The sequence below is a fragment of the Drosophila yakuba genome, chromosome 2L (genome assembly GCF_016746365.2).
Source record: "Drosophila yakuba strain Tai18E2 chromosome 2L, Prin_Dyak_Tai18E2_2.1, whole genome shotgun sequence".
Lineage (NCBI taxonomy): Eukaryota > Metazoa > Arthropoda > Insecta > Diptera > Drosophilidae > Drosophila > Drosophila yakuba.
In genome coordinates, this window is record NC_052527.2 from 5,444,566 (window position 1) to 5,458,594 (window position 14,029).

At 40.6% G+C, this 14,029-nt stretch overlaps 1 protein-coding gene across 4 annotated transcripts in view; it reads left to right on the plus strand.

The window, feature by feature from the left end:
• Nucleotides 1–14,029, plus strand: part of LOC6526935 (rap1 GTPase-activating protein 1) — an 80,623-nt gene that overhangs the window by 35,689 nt on the left and 30,905 nt on the right. For 3 of the 4 annotated variants that reach the window (XM_015198034.3, XM_015198037.3, XM_015198035.3), the window contains one exon: nucleotides 5,406–5,610. In XM_015198034.3, the coding sequence (XP_015053520.1) occupies nucleotides 5,406–5,610 (205 nt within the window). Of the gene's footprint in view, nucleotides 1–5,405; nucleotides 5,611–11,575; nucleotides 12,983–14,029 lie in introns of those variants that run through there. The other variant, XM_002087997.4, reaches the window with a different exon arrangement.

The following is a 14,029-nucleotide window of genomic DNA, read 5'->3' on the forward strand; positions in this document are numbered from 1 at the left end:
TCCCGTTGTCGCCCACATCTAATATTCGGGGAGTTGGGAACGTAGTAGCGAAGGAGGGGAAGTTGTATGCCGACCTATTAGCCAAAGTCATAATGCCATAAAGCCATGACTAAAGCGTGCGAACGCGACACCTGGCCAAAAGGAAAAGCGCGCCAAAAATTTTGGTCAACGATTTTGGGTAAGGTGACAAAATGGGGATGTATGGAAATACTATAAGGAGCTATGTTTCGGCACGAGCAAAATGAAGAAGCGCGTGCCTTGCTCGCATGAATTCCAAGCCAAGGAACTCCGCTGCACTGAAAGAAAACGAAGTTTAAATTAAGAAAACATATAATGAAAAAGCTTCAAGCTGCTTTTGTTAGTTTTTAAAAGTACACAAACATATATGTATGTATAGCTTCTATTTAGCTTAGAAATTTTAGTTTTAAAAATGTACAAGTGGATGAATTATTTTTTCGAGTGCAAGATAAAGGGAAGAAGGCCAAGACACAGAAAGAGCCTTCCGTGGCCTTATAAATAGCCATGCTAACTGACTGACTGACGCGCTTCATTAATATGCAAAGTGGCTCAGCTGGAATCGCACCCCCCCTCCACACCGCCGGCCAGCCCCCTTTTGCTATCTATATGTAGTAACCCACCTGTAAGAGGCATTAAAAGTATAAACGTTTAAACGGTTATTACCAGCATTTTTATGCTGCATTTGCACTGGCCAAAACGGGTGGAAAACATGGCCAACAACAGGTTGTTCTGAGCCCCCTTTTCTGTAGTTCTCCAACGACAGCAATTGCGTGTCAAATTGAACTTGACTGGCGAACTAAGTGGAGGAATCGAGCGAGGCATATTCAAGTGTGGGGAGGAGGAAAGTGTGCTTTGGGGAAAGGTGGCCGGAATAAATGGGTTGTTTGGCGGTGTTCAGTCGCCTTTTTCGAATATTTCCATATATATGTATGCGCTGCATATTCATCAAGACTTTAGCGTAAAGCTCACGAAGTGGGGGAATTATGCAATGACTTTGTTGGTTATAGGGGAAATCAACATGGTTCCTTTTAATTGAAATAATTAGTTGGGCAGTAATGGTATTGAGTAATAAGAATAGCTAACAGTGAGCTTGAAGATGAACTTAACTTTAAGCTGTCTTAATAAAACCATTACCATTATACATAAAACCAGAGGTTACAGCATCAGTTGAACCCTTCACTAAGTCTGTCAAAAGTCATTTCTAAATGTCCCATTTGAAAGTCATCCCAAGTAAAGCATTGACCTCTGCCGTTATGATCGTTTTATTGCCGAGTTTTGCTGGCCTACAAGAAAATTTTAGACCCTTTTTCCTTTACCCTTTTCCCTTCGAAAATTTCAGCAATTTGGGTCTACTTAGTCCCATAATCCCAATTTAATTTTATAGGGATTCTGGGAAAATCTTTTCCACTGACCGCACACACAGCTGTTCCCGGTAATTTTCTAATAAATATTCCTCATCCTTGGCTACACTTTCACTCCAACTTTCTTTTCTGCGATCGAGCAGCCATAAATTTCCTAAAGCTGTCAGCAAATAAGATGAAAAACAAGTTCTGCCAAGAAAATGCCTAGGAAATTGTGTAATTTTTACCCCAAAAAAAAAGTTAAATTAAATGCGATGGACGATTAAAAATATGTAAATCAGGCAAGGAACCAGAATCGACCGATAAAACTTTTTATTTTTTTCTAAGGCGTCGGAGAAAAGTTTTCCGGCAAATTTGTGGCTAATTTATGAGACCAACACAGGTAGCAAGGAATAAGGGAAATGAGCTGAATCCAAAAAGGTTCGGCTGTACCAGGATAAGAAAAGGATATCATCTTTGCAGGACTTCGAGTGTCTGGAACGTGTTGCATTTATGAGGTTGAACGAAAGGGGAAACGGGTTCTTTTTATGTGACTGTGCGATTGCACAACCCTCTTATAAGGATTTTCCCTCTGCAACAGACAAAGGAAAAACTGGGCAGAGGCAAGTTTTCCACCCGGCAGCGGAAATGAGAAAAACTTGTGCGCGAATCCTTTTCGCTTGCATCTCAGCGGCTGTCTTGGAACTAATTTTAATGACAATTCACGAGGCGCGGAAGTCGCGACATTCGGGATAATGTGAAAATGGGCAGAGGGAGGAACGACTGGCCAGGCAAAGAAACGGGGTGTGGCCATCCGTGGAAATGCAGATTTTCCATTTCCCTAAAATCCCCCTTCCGCCACTCATTTCCGTGGCTACTTTCCCAGCGGTTACTTCGCAATGTTTGGCAGCCATTAATCATAAATTCAGAATTGAGAAAACACTGACTAGAATGGAAAATAGAATCCTAACAGCTAACTATACACTGCATTGTAAACAATAAAGTTGTTAGAATTAATCATTCACTTTTCCAGGTGCTTACCCTTTTGCACAAATTAAATGTTAATTTATTGCCTTTTCCACTTGGTTTTTAGTTTAATTTCCAGGGGACATTTTCGGGATAGTATTAATTACAGGGTGCTGCCCTTATTCTCCGCCTGACCGGTACAACGACCCTTGCAGGACCTAACTTTGACTTTTTGGTGCCATGCGAGTATGCGAGTGTGCGAGTATCCTTTGATATGTCGCCTGTCCGCTTATCGGAGCGAGTGCATCGCTCCCAGCCTTTCTCCTTTTCTCCCTTTCTCCCGGCCATTTCCCCGCTTTTCTCCAACTGCGATGCTATCTGTGAGTGCTCTAGTTTCCAGTTTGCCTGACCCATTATTAGCTGTGAAATGCATGAATGTCCCTGTGTGTCCTTTTGTCCTTTGGGACTTGATTTCCTTGACGTTGGACATTTCCTGTAATTTCTCACTGGGAAATATGCCAAACACACACACACACACACACATCGAGTTGAGAGAAAAGTCTTTGGAAAAACGTTTCAAATTAGCGCCTGGGGAATGGCCAAAAAACAATGTTAAAAAGAACTTGACTTGCCACAGAATGACATTTCCCACTGCGCACTGCAAGGTGTTCTTTTCGATTCTCTTCCTGTGTTTTTTTTTCTGGATTTTTTTTCCAGCTCGGTAAAGTGTTTTTCCCACGTAGCATAACCGCCACTCTTTGGGAATATATTAACCCAAAACTTTTGTGAAAATGACTCTATGTACTGCTAGCCATAGTACCCTTTCTTCTTGGATTTTTGAAGCCATCTATCTTTTGGCTGTCAACACTGCATGGCTTTGTTCTTTGCTCTTCTCTGGGTCTCCGTCTCTGTCTCAGTCTCAGTCTCGTCGTGGTAATTGTTTTTCTTTACTCAACCACCCAAAACCCCTGCCCATTTTTCCACATCTTGCGGCTAAACTTTAAACACGCGCAATGCGCTGCGCATGCCAAATGAGTGGAGAATCTGAAAATAGGGGGGTTTCGGTGGGTGGTGCCCATAAATTTGCATTTAATGAACGTTTTCGAAAAGCCCTAGAAGATGCCGCCCCTCCAGAATTAACGCTTTTTGTATGTCTGTAATGGGTTTTAATTATGGGTGGGTGGTTGCATATAATGAGGTAGCTAAATGAAAAGGTTTTTTCAGCGCAGGCGTCACCGCAGTACAGGAAACGTCGGTTTGGTGGGTGTTTTTCTTCCTCTACTGTTTTTTGTCCAGAATGAAAGAAAGAAAACCTATGCAGTTGCATCAGATTTCAGTATAACTGTAGGTTAAAACCCTGTTCGCATCACATCATCACCGGCCCATTGTTGGGCCATTTTTGCAGTTGACTTCTGCAGTCCGCATCCTCGGTTTTTACCCTCCCTCTTTGCAGTCAACGATTTGATTTCATTGCCATTTGTCGAACAATTCATGTGAAAAATTGTCATAAAATTGCTATAAAAATGTTTTCGTACCGTAATTTGAGCGAGCTACTACAAAAATAGTTGTAAAATCTGTGAATGCATGTTGCACAGCTTGTAAAGCTTTAGAAATATGAGGAAAACAAATCATTTGATTTATGAAATGGACGAAAAGCAGTAAAAACCATTGATGGATTGGATTTTATTACCATGGAAAATGGGTTAAGTTCGGTGGGAAATTGGGTGAAGGTTAAGTGCGTTTTATATTTGATATGATACCGTAAAATAATATTTTTCAGCTATAGTTGGCCCAAAAAGAAAGTAAAAACTGTGCGCTTTATTATGTGAGTTCATAGTAAATTTAATGTGTCTCTTTTTTCATTACATTTCTGGCCCCACATAATTTCTGCACTCATATTCAATTACCCCGAAATATCACTTTCACCGCCACTTTGCTCGCAACACCCTTGAAAACTATCCACACGCAGTCACATTTGGAGGAGTCGAGCCCTCCAACTTCAATCAGGCTCATCACAGTCGTGTTTTTGATATCCTTTTCCCATAACTGTCATCATTTCATATGCGAGCTCCATTTGGTTGGCAAAGGGAATGGGTAGGTGTTAATTTACGAGTGACAGCCAACAGCCAGCGAGCTCCTCCTGTTAAAAATAAACAGAGATGCGAGCGAGCGAAGAGATTCTCCTCGGCTATTTCGGAAATTGTGGAGCAGAGGAGCAGCTGCAATAGCAGCGACGTCAAAGGACATTGCACAACATCAGGGTAAACATCCTCCTTTAAGTTTTATGTGTTCATTTCGAGGCGTTCGTCGTGTGTATGTCAACATTAACTTCTCAAAAAAAAAAAAAAATAATAAAGCAAGAGTCAGCAGCTCACAAAAAACATGCGCTAGTGACAATAAACTCGAGAAAAATATGAAGTCACTCGCAGCTGAACAGGAGAAATATGTTCAAGTGGCCACTCATAATTCTGAAAGAGTGCGTGAGAGCTGCTCGAGATGTTCGAAGAGTCAAAGAAAAGGATTCAGGATATGCAGAGAGCTCTTGACATTCAGACGAGCGAGTCTCACAAGAAAGTGGGAAATGTGTTCAGTGAAAGTTGTAATAATGCATACGCTCGATGTTGACTATATTCCTTAATCTCAGTTCCCTAGAAATGCCGAAAAGGAATTGTAAGCAAATTTTCCCAACACACTGTAAAGTGAACTTCATTCATCGTCTAAACGTTCTTTTTACGAAACCATCGATGGTTCTTTGAGAATACCTCCATGAGCTCTCAAAGTCAGGAAGTCTTGAGCACTGTAGTGGCACTTTCGATCGTGTTTTATGGGAATAGCATAAGTTGTCGGGTAGACCAAACCCAATCTTAACCCCTCGCAGTGGCCGAGGTTAACCCCTGTGTGCTACTTGAGTGTTTGCTCAGTGAATCGAACGAAGGAGGTCTCCTGTCTCCGAAGCATGAAGAGATTGCGTGCTTCGCGAATCTGAAGCTCAGCTGTGCCAACTCCAACTGCTGCTCCAGTGATTGACTCTTTGCGTGCCTGGTTATTAACCCGTTTCCTGTTTTTCTTTTCCCATTGCAGACGTCAGCATGCCTTTATGGCCAACACACAGAAGCAGCAACCGGCGGGCGGAGGAAGTGGCTCGGGCAGCGTCACCCACAGTCCGGAACGCCTGCGCGGAGCCGGAGCCACCACAGCCACCCAGGATCTCTTCGAGCTGCTCGAGCGTGTGCAGTGCTCGCGACTCGACGACCAGCGCTGCGTCCTGCCCGCTTACTTCTCTCAGGTGCGTAAAATGAAAAGAAAGTCCCTCGAGCGGAACCCTTAATTGTTTGCATTGGCTTCTTAAGGGGTTTTCGAAAATAACTAAGTTGATCATAGCTTTAGCAACTAAATTGGCAGTGCATAAAATTGGTTGCTTTAAGATCCTTCAGCGATAGACCACTCCTGCAGGTTATCTAGATAGACCACCTCTTGACCTAAGACAATGGGCTGGCAATTGTTCAACGTTGGTCATCGGCCCTTTCGGACTCGCCTTGTCCCCGGGCATATGCTCCACTAATCTAAGTGTGTGTGTGTGTGATGGACTGACCCATAAAAGTCCAACTTGCAGTTGCCCATATATAGTACGTGTATATACCTCATTTTCCCCACCCTATAGTAGTAAAAATTTCATTTTACTGCCGCCAAGCCATAAAAATTGCCAATGGGACAATGCATGGTGTATGGGACGAAGGCAGCGAAATGGTGGGCGAACCTACATTGATCGAAACAAAGAGCCAGCAACAACAATACCTCATATGAGGAGTCCTATACCACCATCCCCCTCAAAGACACACAAAACCAAAAAAAAAAAAAAAACCTTCAACGACTTTACCTTTCCAAAACATCTGTATAATTTGACATAATCTGCGCTTTGTTGTGGTCTTTTTGGGGTTCCGTCTCCTGGTTTAATAGGCAAATTGTTCGGCAGTCATGGGTTAATACTTATGGGTGCGGGTGTGTGCTGCCAGGGATTAAGTGGTTGGTGGGTTTGCTTGGTTAGTTCGTTCGGCTGGTTGGTTTGATGTCAATTTTTACGATTCAGTTGCGGTCTTTGAAGTTTTTGGCAGCTGTCAGGTGTGGCTCGGTCACTTCATAGCAAAATTTATTAGCAGAGTCTTGAGGAATAGCTCAATAATCTGTTGAAGGAGGGAGTCCAAAAACTTTAAAATCGAAAATGTAATTAAATTTTTGATTTAATTTAATTTTATAAATTGCACAAAATTTGGAAATTCATTTAGTAAGACTGCAATCCAGGTATACTTAAAACATTAAATATTTTTATATGAAAATGAAGGATTCTAGTTGGAGTTTTGCAAAAAGTATCCTTTGATTAATAATCTATTAAACCTTTTAATTTTATAATAAATGTAGCATACTTTCATTGGTTTGTTTCGTTTGAATCGCTGCGAAGTTTAGTGGCGCCATTTGCACAAGCGTCGGCTATTTTGTGAACTGCAATTTCAAGTTGCGACTTATAACCGCTGGTGGCGTTATTCAGCGCCATCTATCGCAAGTTATGCAAACCTTTGTGTGATGCAGCGCCTTGAAAATTTCAAAGCTCCTAAAAGTATGCACCAGTATTTGAATGCATTTTTTACAATCCTTAAAAAAGGATATTACAAGAACACTTCAAAATGCTTTACTTAAAGCATATTTCTACAAAAAGAAGTGAACCTTACTTTTATTAAAAAGCAACATAGGGCGACGCCTTAACATATAAATCACATGAATCTAAATAAGCAACACATACTATGTATTTGTTTTATAACTTAATCCGTCTGTCCGTTTCAGAAACCCCATTTAAGCACCTTCACCATAAAGTTCCAATTTCATTCTCCGTCGAGTTTCTAGAGCATAATCCACTTGGCCTTTTTTTTAAGAATTATATCGTTTCCTGTTTGGCCTTTTCTCAATCTTTTGCTTTTTTTTTGCAGCCCACCCGTTTGCTAGGCAAGTCTTTTCAGATTTTAATTTAGTTTTCGCAACAATTTCGGAGGCAAACTTTTCTATATCAAAAGGCAAAACAGCCACGACCCCTCGCCCCCTATCCACAAGTGGTTTTTAGCAGTGCAGCAAAGTGCAATCCGCAACCCGCAGCCCGCATCCCTTATCCCACATCTCCGCCTCGAAAGCCAAGCCTATGCTATATTTTCTCAAGATGCAGCCTTCTCATCCACATTCGAGTGCCTTTTATGCAGGCTCTCCTCCGCTAAAAGTAAAATAAAAGGGGAAAAAAAGCAAAGGGGAGTCTGGCAGAAAGTCTCGTCTAGCATCTTGAGGCAAAACTGGGTTGACTCGCAGACCGTGTTTGAAAATTATGTTTGCTCAAGTTGGTAAAATTGAATTTGGGCTCAGGCCAGTGGCTGTCAAACTGTGGCGTTTGGCCACGTGCCGTGTGGAAAATCATTCCTGAGTGCGAGAGCGAGTGACTATTCCTCCGGAGTTTTCCACACTCTGCATGCCGTTGTGTACGGAATTCCAGTTAAGCTCCTCGCAACCTTTTCTATTTATTTTTCTCCTTTTTTTTTATTCCCTGCGTATCTACGCTCCCTATTGTATAGTTTCTCGCACGTTTTTTCCCTTGCATAGTTTGGGGCTAATAAAGGTTTGCCTGGGAATGTTTAAATTCCGTCCGGCACCCTTAACCCCCCTTTTTTCATACCCTATCCTCAGCGGCTAATTAAGCTGCCCAAATATCAGTTGTTACGGGTTAGTATTTTCCTACACAGGAAATAATTGAGGGATATTTTATGATTATGTTATGAGTTATTTTAAATGGACACAGTGCTAAGATATTTTTACGTAATAACTTGACTTAGTTCTTAGTATATTTCTATCATTTATTGTTTACTGGCAAATGTGCATTTTTAAAAAACAAATTGTTTTCCGGTTGATATGATTAATACATTCTTATTCATTATTCATACTCTGAAAAATATTTAGAAATCCTAGGCATGGAGTTTTCGTAAGTTTTAAGACTTTTTTAGGGAAACGAAATACAAATTTTTGGTACATACATTTTTGCTAGTCTTTTGTAAGCGGCTTTTTCCACCTTTTGCTGCATTCCCATGAAGCCGGAAATCTGGGGCCCTTTGTTTTATGGAGGAGAACCTTCCGACATCTAAGATTCGCTGGAAATTTATGCGCGACTCCCGCTTTTGCCGCTTCTCTCGCTTTTCTCCCCAATTCCCTTCCATTCCCATTATAAAAATATACTTTGGCCATTTCATTTGGGTTGCTTTGGACTTTTTCTTGCATATTTTTCACGGACTGTGGCTTCGGTGTTTGCACCATTCCCCCTCGTCTTTAGCCGCACACACATTAGAAGTCTCTTATGTCTTTGTCTCAGTTTGTGGTGCTCGCCGAGTGCAATTTGTCTGCCCGCCTCTTCTCACTCATCCCTTTCCCTTCTCATTACCCCGCCGATTCCACTCGCCTCCTCCACTTCTCCACTCCCCTACTCACAGTTGAGCAGTCACTGGCGAGCGCTGTGGACTTGACTCCCGGCAAATGCAACGAACGTTGAAGTTGTTAATTGCGATGGTCGTCAGCCGCAACGACAAAGTCTCCATCTCCGTCCGTGCAACCGCCTCTTTCTAATACTCCGTCGCTGTCTCTTTCGCCGGCTGGAGGTGCCTGAAAACCTGGCCGAAAACAGAGGAAAGGCCCGGAGTCCGCAGACCGGAGCAACCTACTCCCACAGTCAGCGCCATGAAAATGAGCTGCATTCACAGTCGGCGAAACGGCGATGGGAAGAGCGGTGCACTGGCCACAACTCACATATACAATAATATTTAATTACTCATAATGTAAACGAAAATAAATGAATAAAATTGTATGTTTATGGAAAAATATGCACATTCGAGTGATTTTAGGACATACGACTTTTACTTTTACTTTAAAACAATTTCTAGAATCAAACGTAGTTTAGAGAAACCTTTATTACCAAACTATTCTTCAAGTGTAGAAACAGACAGAGAGGGCGACACACTCACTCACGTATGGATTCTAAGTCAGAAATGTGCGATGTTTATCACCATCATCTACCTACACGTACACGTATCCGTACCGCGGCCAGTAAATTATCCCAAAAAAAAAAATGCAAGCAATCCGAAAAGATACCCTGAATACGTCTATGTATCTCTATCCCTCCTGCACTGTGGCACTTAAAATTTATAATTATTTTCCGCTTGTTGCATGCGGCCGCTCTATCTTTCCCCGTTTACTACACACGAGTATCTCCTTCTGCCACTCTTCAACTTTGCCATGTGGAAATCTTTCCGTTACTCATTCGTGGCTTTTTAATTTCCTCTTCTATGGTCTTCCCTGCATTGCGAACAATGCAACTTTAAAATGCTTTCCTTCGGCTTGCCTCATTTTTTGGCGAATCTCTGACATTAACCTAGGGCCGTGTCATCCACCCACAGGAACCCCCCTCCGCTCCTCCCATGGATACCCTTGGGTATCCCCACTCCTTACCCCCGTTTTCGCTGTCTCTGATGTTTACCTTGTTGCTGCCTCGCTGACTTCGTTGTTGATTGCCAGCTGACAGCGGCAGCAGCCACAGAAATAAAGTAAAAAAAAATACAAAAAATACAAAAAAAAATATAGTAAAACCGGGCAAACCTCAACTTAAAACTCTTTCACATGGAATTTAAAGCTCTGCGGCAGATTTCAGATGCGGGCTCAGCATAACCAATTAACCATGAGAAGCGCTCTGGAAGCCAGCGAAATCCATCTTTCTGTCTATCCATCTTTCAAAGCTTATATCCATCTACTTGGGCAGATATGTGTTTATTAGGCGACTCATCTATGTGCACTACACAAGTGATTGCAGCTTCTGACAACAAAATGTTCATTTCAATGGACATTGCTACTTTAACCAATAAATATCGTTTAATTGAAGCTTCCATCTATGATTTACTTTTATTTTATAACTTGAAAGTTTTATAATTAGAATTTAACAACTAGTTTTGTGAAGATTCTCACAATATACATATATGCACCTCTCAGAACCTAAACAAAAATAGTTTTTACTTCTCTTTCGCTTCTTTTTGGTCACATTTTGTTTATAAACAGACGTGTTGATTGGCCGCCCCTCCATGGACTTAATGCCATATCAAACTAAATTTAGTATATAGCACGATAGATTTAAAGTCTCGAATGCCAAGGTCAGGCTAGTAGCAATCATAAATTGGATATGTTTATAGAGGGGCTAAGAAAAGGAGGAAACAGCGAATGATTTGGAGCTTTAGTTAATATCAGTTATGGCGTGACTTATGTTTTTGGCACTTATTCTGATAACATTTTGAAATGTTTCTATAACTTGTATTCATTTAGTGAGTTGTTTGTTTATTTTATTTGATATAAGATGAACACAATTTGAAGTATTCTACAATCTTATGTGTGAGTAAATACTTCAAAAATTTGATGATTGCATTCGAATTGCTTAGTAATGATTGTACATGCACTTTTTATTTCTGAGAAATAATTAAGATATTTAACTAATTATTCACTATTTTAAGGGGAAATAAAAAACCTACAAAATAATTTAATAATAAATTTTACAACTTTAAAATATTATTTTTTTTATCTTTATAATTTATTGACTTATTTCAGCTACATGATGAATAATTTATTTATCACAAACAATTAAATAAACACTCCATTCAAAGTTGGCGCCCTCTCAGCTCCCACGCATGCTCTTTCTCTTTTCTCCCCCTTGGCGTCGTTCTCTTTCTGCGGTCATATAGCGTACTCGCTCTGACACACACAGCTCCAACTGAACGCCAGGCTTGGTATTTTTTAGTGCATTTCGTGAGCTGGCAACGTTGCACAGTGGGCACAAATACAGGCTTTTTAATGAATATGATATATTTAAATTGTGATAAAGTTTTTCAATATTAAATAGAACTAATTATTTATATCATTAACATATATATAAAAATTAAGATTAATAGTGAAAGTAAATTTCTTAGTACAAGAATATTTCATATGATATAAAATTGTAGGTAAAATATATAAAAGCGTTGTACACAGAACCATTGATACAATACACTGAATTTATTACTTACAAAAGTTATATTAATTACACACGCAAAATGGCTTTTCTTGGTTATTAATTGTCATGTCTGCCCCACTGTGCGTTGGCAGAGCAGCGCGACAGAGGCATCGGCAGAGGCAGCAAACAACATTGGATATTTTTCAGTTGCCGTTTCTCATTTGCCGCAAGCAGACGTTTGTTTGAGTTTGAGCCGGTTTGAATTCAAAAATCTCGCTCTCCTGTTCGCGTTCGTGTTTTTGTTCGTTACGAATTCAAAACAAAAACAACTACCGAGGGGCAAACGCATTTTGAGTTATTTTTAAAAGAAGAAGCGGCAGAATCTGCTCTTTTTTCTCGGTTTCTCCATGCTGAAACCGAAATAAAACCCAACAACAACCGAAAACCGATGTTGTGAGTGCAATAAACCAAACTGCATCGGTGTAAATATGCGTGTTTCGGTGTGTGTTAGTGCGGTGCATCTACGAAAATAAATCACGCATCAAAAATCTTACAATCTTATATCTATATATATATATACACTCTCATCTATATGCATGAGCCGATCCAAGTGAAATTATTTGCCTAGAAATTGGTTGGCCGAAAATTTGAAAGCCCCAATATTTGCATATAAGCCGCAGTTTGACAGTCACCCAGCAAGAGCGCAAAAAAACCCGTCAAACGGGTTAAAAACCTCGTAAAAAAGAGATATTTATGGAAAAAAAATTGTTACTGTTTGGTGCGAGCAAAACAGCCGAAAGCAAAAGGTTAACAAAAATTATAGCAATTACCAGAGAATATATTTTTAAGCCCGAAACCGCCCACTAAGGAAAACCCTTTCAGAGCTACGGACATTGCTAAGTCGAGTTTGTGAAGTAACGAAGCAGCAACTGCAATTTCAGCATCAGCAGCATCTGGGAAAATAGTAATTTGATCTAAGCACGCCCACAATAGAAGCAGAAACCCTTCAAGAAGTTAACTGAAAAAGCCACAGCATCAACAGCGCCAGAAGAACAAAGTAATAAAAAAAAGCTAGAGGAGATAGGAGATATAATACCCACAGCAGTAACTTTTAGAACTTAAATAATAAGCACTTTGGCGAATAGAAGTAACCAAGTTGAAGAAACGGAAACTGCAACTTCAAAGGATTATATCTATACTGTGGCCTAGAAGATCCGGAGCAGAAGCTTAAGATTGACCCGGAACCAATGCAGTGGTAGGACGAACTTTCTGAAGCAGCAGCAGCAAACGCAGCAACAGCAGCCGCAGCAGTACTTACTGCAGCAGCAGCAGCAGCAACAACGAGCAGCAACAAACAACAGTGGCATTTTACAGCGAAGGTGCCGAAAGACGTTGGGTGCGTCAGGCAGTCATGGGGGTATTGAGATGGCGCGACTCCCCCGGATCGCGTATATCGGGCTCAATTGGCAATAGCAGCAGCAGCAACAGCAACAGCAACAACAATCACCATCACGGCAACAGCAGCAGCAGCGGACACAACAACAACGCTCATCAGCAGCAACACAACAACAACCACATCAACAATAATATGAACAACAACAACAATCGCGAGGTATGTGTGGGCATATACAATATCTCTTAACCCGATCCCATTTCCAATTCCAATTCCGATACTGTTTTGACAACAACAACAAGAACAGGGCATTACGTTTGGGATACATTTCCATTAATTAAATGCAATTTGGGCGTTTGTAATTGATGTTGTTCGCTGTCCGTTGTTGTTTTTCTCTTTGGGCATTGTTTGCGGTTAGTCACAAACACGTTGTTGCACATTTTGAGAGCAATCGCACTGTGTGGGTGTCAAAGTGCAGCTAAAATGCGAGTTTTGAGAGCAATTGGAAGTCAACAAAAACTCATTATTGTACTTCAAATCGTTTTTTATATTTGTGATTAAATAGCAAGATTATATCAATCGTTTGCCCTTCTGCACACAAGCGTGTAATTGTTAATTGATTTTGTACACACAACATTTAAGGGACATACTTGCCTACTTTGAGTTTGCTTATATCTTATATCTAAAGTTTGAATCGATTGTACACACTTTACATTTGCGATAATAAATTTCAACGTAATACTACAGAACCTTTATAAAAGGGAATTACTTGAATTATTTATATAGTTTTTATCTTAAGCTATCGATTAGGGGAACAATTTTAAACTCCATGTAAGGGGTTCACTGCCTTATATTTTGTACACAGTTTGTGAGCCATTGCCAGACTCAACTTGCACTTTAAATCCCCCCTTTTTAATGCCCCAGATAATGGCTTTTGAAACTGCTCCATGAAACCATTGTGGGGTCTGTTCCCGGATCGTTCTCGATGGCTTATCAACCGCCACCGAATATGGCCCGCTTTAATACCAAAAAAATGAATGAAAAACGGTCGTTTTATTGTAATTTCCATTAAAATGTTACTCAGCGTCTGTTCACACATGACTTGGTCTCAGTGCGAGTGTGTTGTTGTGTGCTTTTAAGTTGCTTAATTTAAATAAAGTCAGAGTCAACAACTCCATGAACGCCTCACTGATAACACAACATGTGTGTTGAATGATGCTTTGTAATTTTTATGTCGCAAGACAGTGCCCACAATTTGTTGGCGTT